At 43.1% G+C, this 21,456-nt stretch overlaps 1 protein-coding gene across 4 annotated transcripts in view; it reads right to left on the bottom strand.

Moving 5' to 3' along the window:
• ARHGAP6 (Rho GTPase activating protein 6) overlaps nt 1-21,456 on the bottom strand; it is a 180,179-nt gene that overhangs the window by 95,735 nt on the left and 62,988 nt on the right. Inside the window, exon 1 of one of the 4 annotated variants that reach the window (XM_083437442.1) lies at nt 8,433-8,901. The exons of 2 other annotated variants lie outside the window; for them this stretch is intronic. In XM_083437442.1, coding sequence (XP_083293568.1) covers nt 8,433-8,522 — 90 coding nt within the window. In that variant the 5' untranslated portion in view covers nt 8,523-8,901. Of the gene's footprint in view, nt 1-8,432; nt 8,902-21,456 lie in introns of those variants that run through there. One more of the 4 variants, XM_083437443.1, reaches the window with a different exon arrangement.

Raw genomic sequence — 21,456 nt, 5'->3', positions numbered from 1 at the left:
CAGTAAGAAAAAACTATCCATCATGCATCCCTGGTTATTGCTAGCGTGGGAGTCCATTAACCATTTTTGCGGGATGGGGGGTTTGTTCCATGTATTGGTTTGGTGGGTAGTTTGCTAATGCCACAGCCTTACTTCAGTTTACTCCTCAGCTGAGCAAAAACTAGCCCAAACAATCAGTGGCCCAAACAATACGATACTATTTCAACTGAATGCTGCACGCAGAAGTGTTTGAATTTCCACAGTCCAGTTCAGAGGAGCTACTACCTCAATATTACCCCACAGTACTTGTGGGGAATACTTACAGAAACTGTAAGCGCATCAGTACAAGATTTTAGGTCAATACAAGAACCTTTTGACCAATAGTACATTACAAACAGTTCCAGAATGAAACATATTCATTTGGTCATGCCGCTGCTCTCCAAAGTCATGTGAAAAGAAGTACAATACAAGCCACTGTTGAACTCTCATGCTTTCAAAGTTTATATGTATATAACATTGGATTCAAGTCACTCATGTCTGAAGTTATATACTATGGGTTGGCAAACTAAGGCCCATGGGCTGGATCAGGCCCAACTGCCTTCTGGATCTGGCCCACGGACGGTCCGGGAATCACCGTGGGGGTCGCCAGCACGCTCATTCTTTTCCTCTCCCTCACAGGGCGGCGGCAGCACCTCCTCCCTCCCTCCTCCTCACAGAGTGTTTGTTGTGGGGGAGGAAGGGAAAGGAGAATGTTAGCCGCTTTGAGACTCCTTCGGGTAGTGATAAAGCGGGATATCGAATCCAAACTCCTCTTCTTCTTCTTCCTGGGTCTCCCCGCCCTGCCTAGAGGAGGAAGGGGGCTGGGCTTTGTTGGTGCCAGCAGCAGCAGCGCTCAAGCGGCCGCCATTTTAAGCATCCCCTCTATGGAGATCTTTCTCATTGTCCCGCAACCGCCAGCCCCTGTCACTTGCAAGACACAAGTAAGCAGCCACCGGGGTTCGTGCATCTTTTTTTTCTTTTCAAAATACTTTATAGTCCGCCCCCCCCCCCCAAGGTCTGAGGGACAGTGGACCGGCCGCCTGCTGAAAAAGTTTGCTGACCCCTGTTATATACCTTGCTATGCAAAACAAAAATTCACACATCTGACTGCAGTTTGATATCTGCTATTACCATAAAGACATTCCAATTACTATTCAGACAGCATGCAAAATAGTTGTGGCTCTCCTGCTCATTACATATTTCCTTGATGCAGTAGCTGAATTTCTTGTCCACACATTAATTGAGCTTTTTGCTTCATAGAGGCATAGCACACTAAGAGGCCCTATCTATGAGAAAAATTGGAATTCAATACATGGAAGAGATTAGTCATGCTGCTTTCCTGCAGGCATGGCTTACAATAAGATTAGCTTAAAGTAAATTGAGCTTGAATAATGATGGAATACTCAAGTCATTATGGCATTTTCCAGTGTCATTATCAGAGAGTACTTGCAAACGCAACACGTTTAAGAACAATTTTACTCAAATAGCACACCAGCTACAAGTCAAATGTGCAGTGAATAGACATAGAATACCTCTGGTATATGAACAGTTAAGTGCTCATTTTTGTACTTCAGTTCTCTGGGTATGTTCACACCACATACAGGGTACACACCTCATGGTTGGCATATATTTGGCTTTTCACTGTCTGCATTAGAAAATGGAGACATTGTTTATCTTTCTCATGTGGTGTTTCAGCACTAAGAAACCACACCAAGCATGCAAGATTGACAGTGTGGTGTAGTGGTTAAGAGTGGTAGTCTCGTAATCTGGTGAACCGGGTTTGCGTCTCCGCTCCTCCACATGCAGCTGCTGGGTGACCTTGGGCCAGTCACACTTTTCTGAAGTCTCTCAGCCCCACTCACCTCACAGAGTGTCTGTTGTGGGGGAGGAAGGGAAAGGAGAATGTTAGCTACTTTGAGACTCCTTCGGGTAGTGATAAAGTGGGATATCAAATCCAAACTCTTCTTCTTCAAGTATATGTCTAGAATCTACTGTGCTCAAAACCAATTAGCAATGAAAAGCTATAAAAATGGTTCTCCCGTTTTCTCACTTCACAGGTTAAAACAACACTACTAAGCTGATTGATTTCCAACATTTAACACAGAAGACAACAACGGCCTCTATTGAAAAACATTCCCTATATTTGTTCCATCCTTTTTGCAAATAGGCTCCCAAATGCCAACAGCTGGTTTGAAACAGTTGTTTTCTTGATCAGAGGGGAAAAAATATTTGTGTAATAGTTAGTTTTAAAAGAAACAACAACAAAAAAACCCTCACATTTGAAAGCATAGTCAAGGTAAGAAATCTTACCGTGTTGCAACATAGAAATATTTCTGATCGTAGCTATGTTTGACATAAGCAAGCCCATTTATTGTCCTATTTGTTCATTCAAATCTAGTCTGGAAAATGAATTATCACAGCAGGGCGCTGTTAACCTACTTTTCACTGAATAAAGTTAATCAATATATTTGACAGTACAAAACCCAAGATTTATGCTGCTTAAAGCGAACAAAAAAGGGCAAAAAGTAGTTGCTAGAGAAATACTGGCTCCCGCTGCCACAACATTATAGCTACCACTAACTGGAAAATATTCAATGCAATGGCACCAAAATGTGAAGTAAGTCTTGCTAGAATCACAGAAGGGAACACTCAGTTATTTGCAACAGCAGCTTCACATCTTTTATATACATCTACTACCTCAGAAGTCAGAACACTAGCTGTCAAAAAGGAACATTTTTTTCCCTTTCCTCATTTATTTATTTGTACCCACCCATGAAATATGGGAACCGCTGAGGTCTAAATTCTTGTATTAGCAGCACTGGATTTAGCACACAAATAAATGCAGGAAATCCTTTCCACTGCACACTGCTGATAAAAGTTCTGAAGAGCAATACAGTTAATGTTCTTTTTCTAAAGACCAATTAGCATAGATCAGGCAGAACATCTCCCCAATGGAATTTTAGGCACCAACACTTCCTTAAGGCCACTGAACACAGGCCACCATGTTTATTAGAAAGGCTTTATTGTTCGAAAAGATTTGTTGCACGTAAAATACAACATAACCTGATCAAGAAATAGTTTTGTTGTGGGGCAGTTTAAGAACATAAGACGGCCTTGCTGATTAAAGGTCCATTTAGTTTGGCAACCTGTTCTCACAGAGACTAACTGATGTTCAAGTATGGAGATCTGCCCTATACAGTATTTTACACAGTGAGGACAGGTGCCAAGAATTTTCTGAAGGACATCTTCTTGCTTCCAATACTGAACTTGATTCATTGTCCATCCTGGAATCCTCTTGGCCTCCAGTAACTTTGGAATCTTCAACTCCAGTAACTTTGATCACCAAAAGTTGTTTAGGGGATCTAAAAATTTAACTGCTTTGTCATGACTCAAACATGCATTTACCTAGCCTATGTGAGGGTAGCTGAAGTAAGCCATTGCTAGCACACTTGCACTCTTAGATACCTATTTGATTTCATTTTCCATCTTGACATCAGAGGGATGATAGTACATCTCCAGTACTAAATTATTCTTGGGGTCTGGTATCATCACTCATAGTGATTCCGTGGAGGAGTTTGTTCTGCTTTCTGGATTCTGTGCCCTCTTTGCTGTAATAGAGAGAAAGCACCTGTGCTGGCAGCTTGTGAGACCCAGACCCAGTCTTGCAGGGATGAGTCACCAATTAACACAAACAAAGCTAAAAAAATAACAATTCCACCCTCTTATTGCAGCTTTAATTGCAAAAGCAGCTTTTTGCACTTGCAACACTTCTCTGCAAAACAGACATTCTGCAAGTTTCGTACATAATACACATAAATATGGCATTTTATGCACATTAAACACGTATCTTTTAAACAATATGCCCTTTCTTATCCTTCCTATGGCATTCATATTCAGAAATAACCATGCACTTTCAAATAGGTTCTTTCCATCGCATCAAGTTTCCCTTATATACTTTTCAAAAGTAAATATATTCAGGGACATTGTTCTGTTCATTTTCTTTCCCCTACCAGCTGTTAGTCCTGCAGTGCAAAAGCTAACAGGCTGTCTGCTATTGGTCCCCTCCCCCAATAGCACTGTTCCTCAGGATTCCCTGGTTTTAAGTGGAAATCTCACAACTCGGCTATGTAACATCTACCTTGGCTTTTATATTTTAGAGAAAACATTCCTACTGAAGCCAGTAAATTCACTACTCTAAATGAATATATGATCAAGCAATGACCAGTAAGACCAGCATTTCGCCATCATGACTTAAATCAATATTCTGGATATCTAGTGCACAGAACACTCCTTAGAAAACTTAACACATTTGATCTTGATAGTTGTCAAACTACATAAAGTCAACCTAACAAGTTAATCTCATGAGAACATCTACATAGTTTCTCACTCAACCACAAGACATACTCATCCACAAGTTTGTAACTGACATTTCCTCTGCACATTTCCTTTTATTTGGAGGGGGGGATTTAACTACTTAATATTTTGGAACACTGTTGCAATACATGCTTCAGAAACAAAATTATCCTGCAAGAAAGGATTAGACTTCCCAAGGAACATGTTTAACACATTGATATAATTGCCACATCAGAACAGACATGTAAACATGCCGTTTATTTAAGAAAACGGTGCTAGTTTGCTCAATGGGAATGAAAACACGCTTTATAAACAAGATCAAGAAACAGGTGACAAAGCATTAACTGATAAAGAGGATCATAGCAGGAACCCTAAAGTAAGTGGATTTCAATACAGCATTTCACATTTTTAGAAGTACTGAACTATACCTTCTACAAAATAAACATGTTGATCACAAGCCAAAAGAGCTAGGCATACCTATTCCATTGTGATTTTCATTTATTAAGAATATATTCCTCACATTTTGATTCCTAACATTGCTAACTTTAACAAGTAATAGGGTGTACTTTAAGTGTGGTGTCCAAGACAGAATTCTGTATACTAAACTATGCCTCTCTGAAATCTACAGTAAGTGCATATATTTGCATGATTAGGACTTGTGAATAATGTGACTTGGTGCACAACTTAAAAGGTAACTAAACATATCAGAGACCAGGTCTAAAGAATATCACAAGAATGAACAATGTGTAGAACTGACAAGTTTTCTTTACCTTCCTGTTACCAAAGCTGTATTTTGCTAAACTTTTAACGGGTTAACTATGGGTTTATTCAAGCTTAACAAATTCCCCACATAAGAAAACCTGTTGAGCAATACATGTAAAAGGAAAATGTTTCTCTGAAATGCAATAGCCAAGTGGATTGTATATTCTAGAGTAATGTCTTACGTCTGTACTTATCCCAATATTAATTTTATGGCTGGAGAAACATTACATCAGAATCTGTCTACAAGAGCAGCATGAAGACAAGAAACCACAAGCTCAAGTACTGCTGGAGCAGTTCACGAAGTTACAACATCTGTCTTCCACTTAGAGGTCACATTAAATATCCACCTAACAGCTGAATTCCAATACTGGTTTTAAAAAGCAGAAGTTTTTCTTCAAGTGACATTTTGCACAATTACACCAGCAGAAATAGCAACAGCATGTCTTACATGCTTTAAAATTGCTTTAATATTTACACATGGCTGCAAGGAACAAACTGCGCAGAGATAAGGGAGTCAAGCTTTTTAAAGACCTCGGCTACGACTGCTATGTAGGGTAGCAAAAAAGGAAGCAGTTTCTCAACTTTTCAACTTTAAGACATAAATACAATGCAATATTATCACATAAGAAGCTTAAGAACTGAAAAGGAGCCCCTTTCTTACAATACTTTCAAGTACAAGTGATTCTTCTTCCAATGCAGTGAGATGAGAAAAGAACAAAATCTCTGTGTAACTCTGTGCTTGAAATGTCATCCTTACATTTGAAACACATTATGTAGCAATGTCTTAGTTTTACCAGTCAGGATTCAATTAAACTGTTACTGTACCGCATTGGAAGCACTGAAAGGTTGAAGCGTTTAATATTTTAAATACTGCCATGTGTTTCATCATACAACTCCAATAATCTAGATCCTTCATCTAGATTATTTTTAGCATATGCTATATTATGTGTTTGCAATATTTTATAGCAGTTTCAATGTGTGAAATGATCAGCCATCTTTTTTTTCTGAAGCAGACCACCATAATTTCATTTTTGCACTAGAAAACTCACAGGAAAAAGGCTCCACTTTGCCCCATGAATCCATGTTAGACAGGGTTTTGAACCAAGATTAAGGGCAATATGATTCACTAGATCACAAGTTCATTACACACAGCACTTGGGACATCTCAAACTTTGAGATATAGTAGCTCTTTTTCTACAAAGAACATCCAAAATCAACCACTTAAGCTTTACGCAGGTCCAACTACAGACATGTAAGTGAGCATTATTCCAGCAGAAATTATTCCTCTATACTTCTTTTAAAAACCAAAAAAAAAACAACAAAAAAAACAATAACTATTGAATGAAATAAAATTATAGGCCAAACTAAATGACACAATTTCAGCCAAGCAACAGTGGGATCACTGCACTGAAAGGGCAAGCTGCTTGCCTTAAGTGGAGGCATTTTCCTCACCTTCCAGACAGCTTAACTCTGCCAAAAGAGAGGAAGGGGGTGGAGGTGGTCAGCTGCCTCAGTTTCTCTCTCTGCATGGGGCAGGGTGGTGGTGGGGTGGATTGGAACATCTGCACTGCCTACAGAGCTCTTTTTGCTGGCTCAGTCTCCCAATACATGCCATGGAACAGCACTGTCATTCAGGTGAGTCAAGAGAGCAACTACCCTAACCTCTCCCTCTCTTATCTGCACCTTCATATAGAGCAGTGAGTGAAATCCTTCCTAATTTGCCTACCAGAAAAAGGAAGCAAGTGAGTGGGCAGAGGCTTCTCTCTCTGGGCAGCATCACTAGGCCCCCAACCCTCACCAAATCCTACGGAAAGGGGGGGGGGGGGAGGCAGGCAGCAGTGGCTGCTTTTGCAATGTGCAGCTGCTGCCTCCTCTTGGCTTGCAAGCTCTCTCTAGAGAGGCTTGTTGGTGCCCAGATAGAGCAGCTGCCACCTCTTCCTGCTGAGTTTCTTACCTGCACTCTTGCCCTGAGTTTCATCGCCCAGAACAAGAGGACAGGTAAGCAACTGTAGACAGTAGCACTTGTTCTTCTGAACCAAGCACTACTCATTTATCCAATTGCCTTGGCATGCAAGCAACAGCTGTCCTGCACCACCGGACCTTGTCTGAGCAGAACAAAGTGTTGATATGCAAGGCAGAGAGCATGCACCCAGCCAAGGAGCCCAAACCTCCCACGGGCTTCTGCAGCACCTCAGCAGCAACTGGCCAGAGGTTGGGTGCCCAAGGAGTCCTCCTGAGACACTCACAGCACAGTGGCAATGGGCACTCTTATTTTTGCAAGCACCAGGTGCAGCAATTACACACACACCCCATACACACATAACCCATCTTCACCTCCAACTATTTGACAACCTGTTCCAGAATAAAGTTGCCTCAAATAGGGAATCATGTGGCAGGAGATCTGGTCAACCACCACAGTTTTATACCATCAGCACTTGGGATGCATGCGGTGGTGCAGGGAAGGAACTGAAGTTCAGCAGAGGAGCATATGCTATGGTGCCAAATTCAATCCCAGCTACCGGTGGGGTGGGAAAAAGGACTAGCAACAAGTACAGGAACCCCCCGCCCCCCCAATAAATAATAATAAAAATAGTAAGCTTGCAAAATGTAGAGCCACTACGCATGTGCGGGATGTTTGGCTTTGACTTTTTTCCCTGTCTCCAAAAGCCCTACCCAACCACCAATACCCGGAGCTGGGATCCTTCACAGTTCCTACAACGAAAGGCAGCAGGATGACTCAGTGGCGTAGCGTGGGTTGTCAGTACCCGGGGCAAGGCAAGTAATTTGCGCCCCCTAACCCGTGGATTTGTGCCCCCTAACCCTAACCCCCAGATGTTGCGCCCGGTGCGGCCGGCCCCCCCTGCACCCCCCACGCTACGCCACTGGGATGACTCCGCTCTGGACGACCCACCCAGAAGCCATGCTAACCATGCATGTTACACGGGGGACGAGGGGCAAGCTCTCTGCGCCATGCCCGCTCTGGCCAACTTGCAGGTGAGCGGGGGGAGCAGAGGACACCCCTTGACACTGGCGCAGGAACCACGTCGGCTGGAGAAGAGGGTGGGGGGGGGGGAACCGCGGCACAAATTAAACTCCGCGCTTCTTCCAGGCTGCACCGTTCCCGTGGCTTTGCGTGCACACACATGCACACCCCGCTCCACACCCGGAGCAGCTCAGAAGCGCGGCTGCTTTTCCGAGGGGAGCTGGCCAGGCGCTCTTGAATCCCCGCGAGCCCCTTTGGGCGCCTCACCCCCTTCTCCCGCTCCCGGCAGCCCGTCGAGAAAGGCGAAGGCACTCACCGCGTAGTAGAGGCAGGGCTTCACGTTCAACACGGGGCCCCCCGCCAAGGCCGGAGGGGAGCCCCCCAGGTCGCCCCGGCGCTGCAGCATGGCTGGCGGGACTCTCCCTTGCCTCGCGTGTGTGTGTGTTGTGTGTGTGTGCCCGTCTCACAATCACTCCCTCCCTCTCACACACGCTCCAGGCGTCCCAGAGGCGGCAGCCGCTCCTCCGCCTCCCGCGGAAGCCAGCGGCGCAGCATCACCCTCGCAAACTACTTTCCCCGCCGCCGCTTCAGCCCCGCGGATCCACGACGGGGATTAAGCCAGAGCCGCGGCAGGCGAGGTTGCCGCCTCCTTGGGGCGGGGCCGCGGCATCCCGCCCTCCTAGCGGCGCTTGGCTGGGACCAGCGGAGTTGGGAGAGAGAGGAGAAAAGGGGGCGGGGAGGAGAGGTGGGGGGCGTTCGTAAACCCCCCTCTGCTAGGCAAAGGGAAGAGCTGCCTTTCGGTCGCCGTCGTTGACAAGGCGGAGGCAGCGGCTCCACCCATAAGGCAAAGAGGATGCCTTTCTGTATACGACGAATATGCCGTGTCTGTCTTCTAAAACGACGACAGAGCCCTCTCACTGGTGGCACCCAACTGCCCCTGCCCTCTTTCCCACTTGCAGGCCCACCATGCACCCCAAAGAAAGAAAATACACACACACACCCCTACCCCTGATGGGCTCCTGTCACAGTGCCCTGTTGGACAAAACTTGCCCACCTAGAACAGGAGCTGACTCCTAGGGGGGTGAGGTCCCTTCAAATATTTTAGGGGGCAGCTCCCCAAAGTTGATGGTCCCAAAGTTGAATTGCCATTTGAATGTTGTGTATGCACACATCTTGTTAACGATTATGCAGGGCTGGGCTTACCTCCCCCCCCAAAAAAAAAAATTACATTTGATTCAGGTTGGCACCCCTGCCACCTAGCAATATACTTTGCCTCTTCAGAATTTTGTTTTTTCTGCAGACTTGACCATAGTTAACACAGACAAACTCAATGTCTCCAAGTGTGCATAGCTGTCAACTTTTCTCTTTTCTTGCAAGGAATCCTATTCGGAATAAGGGAATTTCCCTTAAAAAAAGGGAAAGGTTGACAGCTATGCAAAGGTGCTGTGACTGGATACAACTTTGTGCCTTTGACAGCCGAAGCTTTCCAACAACTTAATCTCAGGGCTGTGGGTTTGAGCCCCACAAGGGTCAAAAAGTTTCCTGCATTGCAGGGGGTTGAACAAGATGACCCTCGTGGTCCCTCCCAACTCCACAATTCTGTTATTCTAACTATAGCTTTGCCCCAGAAGAGAGAGGTGCTCAAGAAAGCTCGTTGTGCCTGGGTGAAGCACCAGAGCCCTGGAGAAGGGCCCAAGCTAGGAAAGGAGACAAAAGCTTAGGCCCTGGGTTCCATTCAAAATGGAAGCCAATGAAGGGGCAGTCTACACACCATCTCTGTCTACTAAGCTAAGAGGTGCCCGTTTTCTTTGTCTTGCCATCACTAGTGAACTGAACATACAAAACAGACATACAAAGGTGTCAGAAATCATCGGGAGAAGGCAAGCCAACTAACATGAATGGCAAGCCAACTATTATGAATGGGCAAGCAGAGCAGACTTTAATCCAACGTGTATTTCCAGATATAGAGCAGCGGCTTAGGGCCCAAGTACTTGAAGGCACGGATAGCATGATAGTCTCCTGCTATCTCCTGTGCCAAACCTTGAGGTCTAGCTAGGGATGATGGGGGTTGTAGTCCAAAAACAGCTAGAGACACAAGTTTGGGAAGCCCTGCCCTAGATCGTTGGTCTTCAACTGGTGGGTCAGGAGCTGCTACTGGGCCACAGTCTGGTTTAAGGTAGGTCACAAAAGCAGCAGCACTACTGCCAGACAAATAGAAGGCAAAAATGAATAAGAAACGGGTCCCAAAATACATGTTTGGGTTAAAGGTAGGGGCTGGTCTGTAAAGGCTGGAGACTACTACTCTAGAGGTACAATGATCACCAACTGTGTTGAGTTTTTGTCGTAAACTTAGAACACACGTATGCACCCAGGCTGTTGGGACATGCTCCTGTTTTGGGCTGGATCCATTGTTTGGACATCTGCTGCAGTTCCATTGCTGTAAATTTTAAACCTTCGGCTTTTAATTTGTGAAACTGGTCAAGTAACGATTGATGAGTATTTTATTGTTTTCGTGATGTGCTATGAACTGACATGCAGTCTGCAAATGGAATCAATAAAATAGCTTGGTATGAAGTTCCAAAATCAAGACCAGCACAGAATCTGGGCAGGAGGCCCAAGAAGCGTAGCATCTTATTCCCAACTGTGGCTAGCCTGCTGTTGCCAAGCAGGCCATGAATGTGACAGCAATGGTTGTATTGCCCCCCCCCCCTTATTTTTCTGTTCTATCTTTTGTAAACTGCTTTTACAAGTTGTTTACAAGTTGTTTACAAGTTGTTTACAAGTTGTTTACAAGCAACAACAATCAAGTGGCATATAAATTTTATGAAACAGACAAACAAGCAAGCATTCTCTCCAATCTAGCACCTCCTCCCCAGTGCATAGTATTTGGGTGTACACTGCTCCTGCTCCTGGAAGCTCCATTTAACTATAACTCCCATAAAGAGAAAGCGCCACAGCTATATAGAAAAAAGTCTGTATAGAAGAAGAAAAGTCATCACATGGGAACAGTACATCAACGCACTACCATTCTGACCATTTGTGATACACCAAACAATTGGTATTCAATTGCCTCTGAAAGTGGAGGTAGAAAACAGTGCTAGTCTCCTACAATAAGTTGTCTAGTCCCCTTTTAAAGCCATCCAAATTGATGGTCATCACTATATTGTATGGGAACAAATTGCATAGTGCAATTGTGTGCTGTGCGAATAAGTTTTTCTTTTGTCTGTCTTGAATTTTGCAACATTCAGCTTCACTGAATGCCCTGCTCCCTGAGTTCTAGTGTTAAGAGATGTAGAAAAACCTCCCTCTATCTCCTCTACACCATGCACAATCGTTCCTTCTAAAATCCAGGCCTGCAAATTTTTGAAGCATCAGAACTAAGGTTTGCGCTTATATTTTTCTGTGGAAGGTTTTCAAAATCTGTTTGGAACAAATGTTCGCTTTTATTGGAAAATGATGCTTTCATCTGGAACATTTTCTGACCTACTGGATTTAGTGTTTATATTCAATAATGACAATTTCCTGCTTCTGATTTATTCTTAGACATCCTGGGCTCTAACTAACAAAACTAGTTCCCAAATAGAATTTGGAATATATCAGCAAATGAATAATGTTTCACCTTTCCCACCCATCATTCTGCAGTTAGTTAACAACCTAGCTGGGTTTATTAAACTGTGCTCTGTATGATTCTAATACACTGGTTTGTGAGATGAAATCATTAGAAAATGATACTTAAGTATTAGAAACTACAGCTTCTAAAAAAAAAGAAAACTGCAGTTGCCAGCATAATGAATTCTTATGCCTCAGTTCTGACTATATTCATGCTGTCTTAAGACAATAATTCTGGCAGAGGACCATTGTAAAACCCACCTACTGGTTTCTGTTCTGAGTGGTAATATGACTAATTATCAAAGCAGCTAGATGTTTCTAAGCCTGGACTATGCTATAAGATGTTACTGTACTATTTTTTAAAAATAGCATTAACTTTAAAACCACCTTCAAGTATGAAAGAAAGAATTACATATTCTTTTCATTTTTTCTCTAACTTATGCAATTACAATATCATGCTAAATTAGATTGTATTGTATGGTATTGTACTGCACTATCATAGTGTTTTACAATCCTATTAAGCACTATACAATATATATAGACTACCCCAAAGAGGCCAAACTTGCAAACTATTTAAAAAGACATGCTTCTTCACTAAAAAGAAGTAAGAATCAAACAACCTTCTTTTTAAAAAAAGAGAGAAACTGATACAAGAACATGTCTACTTTACATAAATACATTTAAATGTGATTCATTCCACAATTCTATTAATATTTACTTGGAAGTAAGCCCCACTGTAATGGGATGCAGGTGGCACTGTAGATTAAACCACAGAGCCTAGGACTTGCCAATCAGAAGGTTGGCAGTTCAAATCCCTGCGACGGGGTGAGCTCCCGTTGCTTGGTCCCTGCTCCTGCCAACCTAGCAGTTTGAAAGCACGTCAAAGTGCAAGTAGATAAATAGGTATCGCTCCGGCGGGAAGGTAAACAGCGTTTCCGTGTGCTGCTCTGGTTTGCCAGAAGCGGCTTAGTCATGCTGGCCAAATGACCCAGAAGCTGTACACCAGCTCCCTCGGCCAATAAAGCGAGATGAGCACTGCAACCCCAGAGTTGATCACGACTGGACCTAATGGTCAGGGGTCCCCTTACCTTTACCTTTTTAAGCCCTGCTAACTTAAGATGACAATATGAATTCAGCTACTACAGAACTGTGGAAAAACCAGGTAGTACCTGCCCTTTCATGGGACCTAGGTGGCGCTGTGGGTAAAAGCCTCAGCGCCTAGGGCTTGCCGATCGAAAGGTCGGCGGTTCGAATCCCTGTGGCGGGGTGCGCTCCCGTCGTTCGGTCCCAGCGCCTGCCAACCTAGCAGTTCGAAAGCACCCTTGGGTGCAAGTAGATAAATAGGGACCGCTTACTGGCGGGAAGGTAAACGGCGTTTCCGTGTGCTGCGCTGGCTTGGCAGATGCAGCTTTGTCACACTGGCCACGTGACCCGGAAGTGTCTCCGGACAACGCTGGCCCTTGGCCTCTTAAGTGAGATGGGCGCACAACCCTAGAGTCTGTCAAGACTGGCCCGTACGGGCAGGGGTACCTTTACCTTTACTACCTGCCCTTTGCATGGGGAATAGAGTACCACTCCTAATATACCATTTATATTCATTGGACTGGTCATGTTGTGCCTGATTATCATCTTCCAAAGCAACTACTCTATTCTGAACTTAAAAATGAAAAGCGTAGTGCTGGTGGTCAACAAAAGAGGTTTAAAGTCTTTCTCAAGGCAAAACTAAAAAAATGTAGTATAAACACCAACAACTGGGAAACACTGGCCTGCAAGCACTCCAATTGGAGAACAGCCTTTACCAAAGGTGTCATGGGCTTTGAAGACGCTCAAACTCAGGAAGAAAGGGAGAAACGTGCTAAGAGGAAGGCATGCTTGGCAAACCCTCACCATGATCAACTCCCACCCAGAAACCTATGTTCCCACTGTGGAAGGACATGCGGATCCAGAACTGGCCTCCACAGTCACTTATGGACTCACTGTTAAGACCATGCTTATGGAAGACAATCTTACTCGGCTACGAGTGATCACCAAACAAGAAGGAAGAAGACTCCTAACATACCATTTACATTAGCTTTTGTTGTTTTGGTATTTATCAGTGGCATATGATCAACTCTGAATGTGACTAACATAGGACACTGCCTTTAATATAAACAGAAAGACATGAACACATTGTCACAGTCAAGAAATGAAATGTAATGCAAGGTGGGGCATGATGCAATAGAATCTAGGCATTCCAAACTTAACTTTTAAATTGTTCAGCTTTTGAGAGGGTCAAATGGCCTTATTTGCATGAGACGCTAAGGTAATTTCAGATAGGTGATAAATTTATACCAAGGATGCAGGGCACACAGTGTTGCCCTAAGCAAGTTGATGTCTAACATCGGCCTCAGTTCCCCATCTGCTAAATGGAAATAATGGTGGGTCCCTTCACATTATTTGGATGACAAATACACAAAAATGTTGTTGCGCCCTTTGAAAACTGAACCTTCTAATGTAAGTAACAAATAGTAACCGTTTTGAAATATATAAAAATCGGTTCAGCTATTTTCCCACTTAGCCATGATCCTTCCATTTGTAAAATAACAAAAGCTGCTTCCACTAAAGGAATGTATAAACAAAACCAATTTCCCAAGAAGAAAAGTATTGTACAAATATAGCTTGCAGCTACACTCTGAATGGAGAATAACATGCTAATCCTTCTGAACTGCAGGCCGCACGTAGAAGACATCCAGAACAGTTCCTAATGGTTGCAAGTAACCCATGAATTTTGGTTGAAAGGAATAAGAAAAGAGGCAGATGTGTCAATATTGAAGAAGGAATGCAAGTGGGCCTTTTGGCTGTTTTACCTGAAGCAGCTCCTCCTGGACAAGGGTAGTCTAGCCACAGCCATCCATTTTCTGGTATCTTCCTAGCTGGATTACTGTAATGTTTTTTGTGTGAGGCTGCTCTTGAGGAGACCACAGAAGCGCCAAATCATGCGGAATTCAGCTCCCAGAATTTAATTTTTAACTGGTATTGTCAGATTCATTCGTATAACTGCCATTTTAAGAAAACTGCATTGGTTACACATTTGCTTTTGGGTCCAACTCAAGATGCTGATGATACTTTAGAACCCTAATTAAACAGCTTTGGACCCAAATTGCTGAAGAAACTCCTCAGTCCATGCTAGCCCCTTTGCCAAGGCCCTGGTCCCATGTGCCTTCCTTATCAGAAGTGTGTTATGTAATAACAAAGGAGATGACCTTTTCAGTCATGGCAGCCCAGCTTTAGAATGCCCTCCCTAAGGAAGCATGGCTGGCATTTATTTCACTCCAGTCTTCCTGTCCTCCTGCACTCTGGTCAAACTCATGCTGGTAGCTTCGAGAACACTGTCCAACCAACTTTGTAACCAGAGGTTCAACTGAATAGAATCTGAATCACATACACCACAAGGCCTATGCAGCCTCAACTTAAGATGGCTCCCCGGCCTGGCTTTGCACTGCAAAGTTTGCAGCAGCACGTGCAACGAAATGGCGTCCAGCATTCAAAAAACCCATCAGCTTGCATTAACTAGCTACACACAAGGCATGCAAGCTCCACCCCCCAGTCATTCTTAGACTTCTTATTGGGTGAGCAACACAGCCAAGCAACACAGTTGGAGCCTCCCTCTTCCCTGGCCGGCAGGGAGGGAGGGAGAGGAGCTGCTTCCTTTGAAATTTAAGGGACATCATTTAAGGGACATTTAAGGGACATCTATCAATAAGGGACAGCAGCGGGACATGGCGCTGGAAGAAGGGACTGTCCCTTCAAATAAGGGACACTTGACAGCTATGCAGAGATGTCAAATCGCTAGAGCATCTATGGTCTGGTGTTTAGCAGGGCTGGCCCACCCATGAGGCAAGGTGAGGAGGTCACCTCAGGCAACAGGAATCCAAAGGGCAGCAGTGCCCAATGATGGTGCTGCTGCTGCAGTGGCAGCGATAGCTGCAACATGCTCCTTGAAGGCTGCTGGATCTGTCGTATCCTCAGCAGCTTTCCCCCAGCCACCTCCACAGCAGCCTCTTGGTGAGTAGGAGGCGCTGCTGGTCTCCTCCCACCCTTGTTCCCAATGTAGATCTTCACGTTTTGTGGTTCACCCCAGGTGCCCAAATAGGCCAGCCTGGTGTCTGGACTAGTGACTGAACCTCTGGATGACATGAGGCTTTAAATTAAGGCAATCTTCTGCCTTATAGAAAACTACATCATCCAGCATCAAATACATCATGAAGCAGCAAGATCAACGGTAACATCATGACGACTTTTTTAGAAGTTAACCATGTGAACCTCACCTTTCATTCTTCGATACTTAAGAACAGTTAAGTAAGGACCAAGCTAAGTGTCATTTCTTGTCCCAATCCTTAAACATGATCTCATTGTCAACGGAACTCCAAACTCTGTGCAGCGGCCTTCACATTATCTTAATTATTCAAAGCTTGCGTAATCTACCAGGAACATCCTCTGTACAAGTCAAAGTTAGAATAATTGTAAACCTATACCTACTTCCCTGGGAGAAAGTCCAGTTGAATTGAATGGGACTTGCTTTTCAGTAGACATACATGCATAGGGGTTGCAATGAAAAGTAGTTACGGTAATCTGAATTGTGTCAAAGTTACTTCAGTGAGCTAATGTTCAAAGAAACTATTTTACTGCATACAATGGGAAAACATGACTTTTTGACTACAGTCATCACTGTTGGCAAATGAGCTTATAGAACTAAATATAAACTGCAAAGAGTTAAAAATCTTGGCACACTGGCCACAGATAAGCATGAGCAGGAATCTAGCTCCCACTGGCTTTGATTCCTTCGCTTCCCCTGCCCTCTTCCTCTGAATAATAGTCTCAAGGGAAAGTTTTGGGAATAATAATTTGAGTACTCAAGCAAAGCCAGAACACAGATAGATTGCCAGACTGAATCCTGAGAGCTGTGCCTTTAAAAGAAAAATTAAATGAAGCTTACATTCAGTCACTGAAGCTGCTCTGCAGAACAGCTGCAAGATGTTGCAAGGAAGGGAGGCCATTTACGTTCTCATTTATTCTTCTAGTGGTCCTAAAATATGTAATTGGTAATGCAAAAACTTAAGTACTACAAGACCTCTTATTGGTCGGGGAAAGTAGAAAGTGGCGGTAGTTTTGCTTTCCTGATTTCAGGCGTTTTATTTCTACTGCCTTTGAAAAAGCAACTCTCCGTGTGGGTATCATGCAGCGACAGAGTTAAATTAAAATCCAAGCAACATTCCAAGGATAGCAGAATGAGAGTAACCTCAGTATTGTTTTCTTAAGATCTCAAGTTGCCAACGAGGCAAAATGAAGTAATGCACTCTGTCAACATATAGCATGCTCCACAAGCAAGGTCACTTATCCATGCAATTAGAAAAAGTGTTTAAAAAGAAACTACTTAAACAGTCATAGCGAAAGTGCAGAATAGGTACCATCATTACGTGAAAGATATTTTAAAGACAAGTTCTAAAGTCCCAGATCCTTCAGAAGTGGATGGACAACAGACATCCTGAAGCCAAATTTTAGCTGAACACTTTTTATATTGCTTCTTGTTTACACAATCTGTTTTGGACTAGGATTCAAATATTGATGAGTTTCAAAGGGACGAGCTTTCTTTAAATCCTAAAGAAAGTAAATCACTTTCTATGGCACTTCTTTCCATCCCAGGAAAAAAAAATGCTTCTCTCTGTTTTTGCAGGCCGAGATAGCTGGATGGCCTAGCCTAGAACAGATTAAGCTGCTGTCCCACATTTGCAGACCTCTTCATATTTAAAGTTTGCTGAGCCAGACATCTTGGGGTTTACGGAGCCAGACCAGTCATATAAGCTATTTCTACAAGCCTCAGGTAAATACACACAGTATCTATTTCATTCAAGAAAGTGCTTTTCTTTGTCAAAAGAAAATTAAGTCAGCCTTAAACTGAAATCTAAACACATTCAGTACATTTCTGTTTGTTTGTTTTTCCTCCATTTGGGGAAATGATTTCATCAAACTCACCAGTACTCTTCCCTTAGAAGTTCGTGAAGGGATGGCTAAAAATTAACAGACCACCAGTGTGCAGACGTGATGGTTTCTTCCACATAACATTCACTATGGGTATCTATGTGTGTAAAATGCCCCTTCCCAAACATGGAAAACTCAAATGGCCCTATAAATGAAAGTGAAGTGTTAGAAGTCAACAAATGTGGGCTTTTCTTATTTTTCAGCAACTGATCCCCATCTAGAAGCTCCTGGCAGCACACTACAACCAGCACTTAACATTTCAGAAGCACAATGCAAGCCACAGGTAGAGTGTTTTGCTAATCCTCTTCCTGCATTTCTAATGGCAGTGCAGTTGTGCAAGTCCCCCAGCAGTAAAACACGTGACAACACTTAATGCAGCCTAAACTTCAGCATGACAATTGCGTAGTGAGACAGACAAACTAAATGGCAAAGGGGAGGAAATTAGCGACAGAACAGAGCTCACTGTGCACATGGCTAAAACACTGGTTATTCACTCAATCTTAAAACTCAAGTGCTTGAAGTGCTTATTACATTATCCCTATGTTTATTACATTATTCCTATGCTTCCCAGATTTGGGAATTCAAAATGACTCCATATTTTTAGAAGAACAAAAGTCAATAACCTGCTGAGCTTGTTATCAACTTTGGACAGGCCCCTGGTGCATGTGCAGTTTGGTCCCCTTGGTTACGAAAAGAGGGACAAGATTGAATGGATGAAAAAAAAGCCGTAAAATCTTAATGTGTCAGCTCCAGAATTCATTTTAGACACTCCCCATGTTAAATCAGAAGGCAGTTTTGGAATACAGTACACAAAAAGAACCCAATGTATGATGTTATGTACTAAGCTTGGATCCCAGAACAATAGGCAAGTAGGATCCTAGAATGCAACAACTGATTGGCTTGCAGCAGCAGCCCAATCAGACCCCAGGAGGAAGTTAATCAGCCTATCAGGCTGGTAGGATCGTAGAATGCAACAACTGATTGGCCTGCAGTAGCAGCCCAATCAGGCTCCAGGAGGGAAGCAGAATCAGCCAACAGACAGGATTCGTTGTGTAAATAATGTATATAAAAGCCTGAGGTTTGGGGGGAAATTCAGTCACTGTTTTACAAGCTGCAATAAAGAGCATGAAATCACTGCAGGACTCTATGAGTATATTTCATACGATAATGGGGAAAAAACAAGAAATATAACTTCTTCCCTACAAGGGGCACAACCCTCTATTGAAATATATGCACAAATAATTTTCTGTGCATTTTCCTATTAAACAGACTTAAAAGGAACTTGCTTGAGAGTTGAAGGAGTTACTGGAATTTTCAGGTTTAAAATTACAAAGTAGTTTTTTTATAACCTAACTCAATTGCATGTTTGTAAAGTTAGCATTAGGTAGCAGTTTGCATCACGGTGGAAGACAGAAGCTGTTGCTACTGCAATAGAGGCAGCTGGTGTGATGGGGTGGAAGTTGTGTGCCAGAAAGTCACGCCAGTTCAAGTATTGTTTTAACTTAATTCCTCAAAACTTTTAAGAGAGTCATATCATTGTCTGTTCAAAGTACCAATGAACGCAACAGTGCTTATTCTTAGGTAAGAAGATACAGGATTACAGTATAAAAGACAAAGTGAAAGCAAAGTATGTACCAAGTTAACATTTCTGTAGGAATAAGAAATACTGTTCTTAACATTACCGTGGTTGGTGTGACAGTTTTTTGGATGCAAAAATGGGAGAGATTTCTTTCATGGATAACCCTATGAAATGAGCTGGTTTCCTCATTATAAAGTTTTGTATCTTCCCACCAGAAAAGGCATCTATAAGAAGATGTCTGCAAGTGAGAATTCCAGCTTTAGCTGGGCCACTTTGTAGGTTATTTAAGCTGTATTTATGTATAGAACACCTGCATAAACAAGTTCTATAGGAAGGTATAACAGGAAAGGCCTTATATAGAATCAGACTGCATAGTCAAATAAAGGTCTAAGAGGACTTTCACACTCTACTGCTGAAAATGTTTTACAGCAGAGGCTGTAAATTCAGAAATACTGGTGTAATTCTGTGCAGTGAAGCTCTCTGTGGGATGCCTGGAGCACAATCATTTTTTGGGGGTGGAGCGCTGCTATAGGCAACGAAGGATTTCTCCAAAGAGATTGCATTAGATCTTTTCAGAGGAGAATCCACCAGAGAGATTCCAAACTGAAGATATGAGAGCAGAAAAGGAATTTGGGAGAAGAGGGGTTGTGAATAAAAACAAACACACACATACACACCTGCCCAGAAGAGCATAAGGAGAACAGCAGCTTTCTGTCCCCATGTAGCTGCAACTCCACAGCCAAAGGTGTGATGGAGATGGGAGTCCACAGCAGCATATGACCCCAGGCTGTGCAGTAAGTGACAACTCTCCATTGCAGGGGGTTGGACTAGATGACCCCCGTGGTCCCTTCCAACTCTATGAGCCTATGAGCTCACCTGTGAATAAGTCATTTATTGGACTCCATCTGCCCCCTTCTGTTCCTGTTTAAAGCCTTGCCAAAGTGCATGAGTTACTCCCCCCCCCCCGTCCTTCTATAAGTAAACGCCAAGTGTCATTTCCCCAGTTATGTTGCCCACTGTTTTTTCTACCCATTACAGGAAACATGGGGCCTGTGGCATTCTTTCCCTTCCCTTATCCCAACACCGTTTGAAGCGGCCTTTGTCAATGTGATGCCCTCCAGTGGTTTTGGAATACAATTCCCATCAGATGAGAGTTGTCATCAAAAACACCTGGAGAACACCAGCTGGGCCAAGACTTTGAATCCAAGTCTCAAATTAACAAAGGATTGTTGAGGAGAGGGGGGAAGTCATGACTTACCCATTTGAAACTATATGCAAGGCATTTGTTATCCAGTGCTACCTCGGGTTAAATACACTTCAGGTTACATATGCTTCAGGTTACAGACTCCACTAACCCAGAACTAGTACCTCGGGTTAAGAACTTTGCTTCAGGATGAGAACAGAAATCGTGCTCCGGCGGCGCGGCAGCAGGCCCCATTAGCTAAAGTGGTGCTTCAGGTTAAGAACAGTTTCAGGTTAAGAACGGACCTCCGGAACAAATTAAGTACGTAACCAGAGGTACCACCATACCACAAGAAAAAGTATGCGTTTTGTCTAGAAATTTTAAAATGAGTCATGTAACTGGGCACAAAATAAGGTATGAGGGAGAGTGGGAGATATATGAATAAAGATAACGCCACTTACACTGTAGGCTACTGAGGAAAAAACATCAAGGTTCAGTGGCTTGCTAAGTACTGTCGTTAATACTTAGGAGGAGAAAAATATGATTATAAATTATGTTCCTTAATTGAATAGCGCAATGGTGTTCAAAGGCATACACAATTTCCTGTGGAATAATAAGCACAAAACGTGATTGCTGAAGTTTATTTTTAAAAAGTGCCAAAAAAAAAACATGTAACACAATTACATCCACCCGAATATTTCATGAAAAACTAAGTGCTTTGTTTAATAAAGTACTGACCTTAATATGAGAGAATCTTTAGATGTTTTAATTGCTCTTGGTTGCTTCATACTTTCTGAAAACGAGTTTTATGTTGTATTATTATCAAGAGTTTCCATAATTAAGCTTGTTGATACATCCTGCATTGTCATTTAGTTATGTTGTTGTCGTTTAGTCGTGTCCGACTCTTCGTGACCCCATGGACCAGAGCACGCCAGGCACTCCTATCTTCCA

The sequence above is a fragment of the Podarcis tiliguerta genome, assembly GCF_965153285.1.
Source record: "Podarcis tiliguerta genome assembly, chromosome: 4".
NCBI classification, from domain to species: domain Eukaryota; kingdom Metazoa; phylum Chordata; class Lepidosauria; order Squamata; family Lacertidae; genus Podarcis; species Podarcis tiliguerta.
Note: the sequence above shows the minus strand (reverse complement) of the source record. Positions and strands in the feature narration are given on the sequence as shown.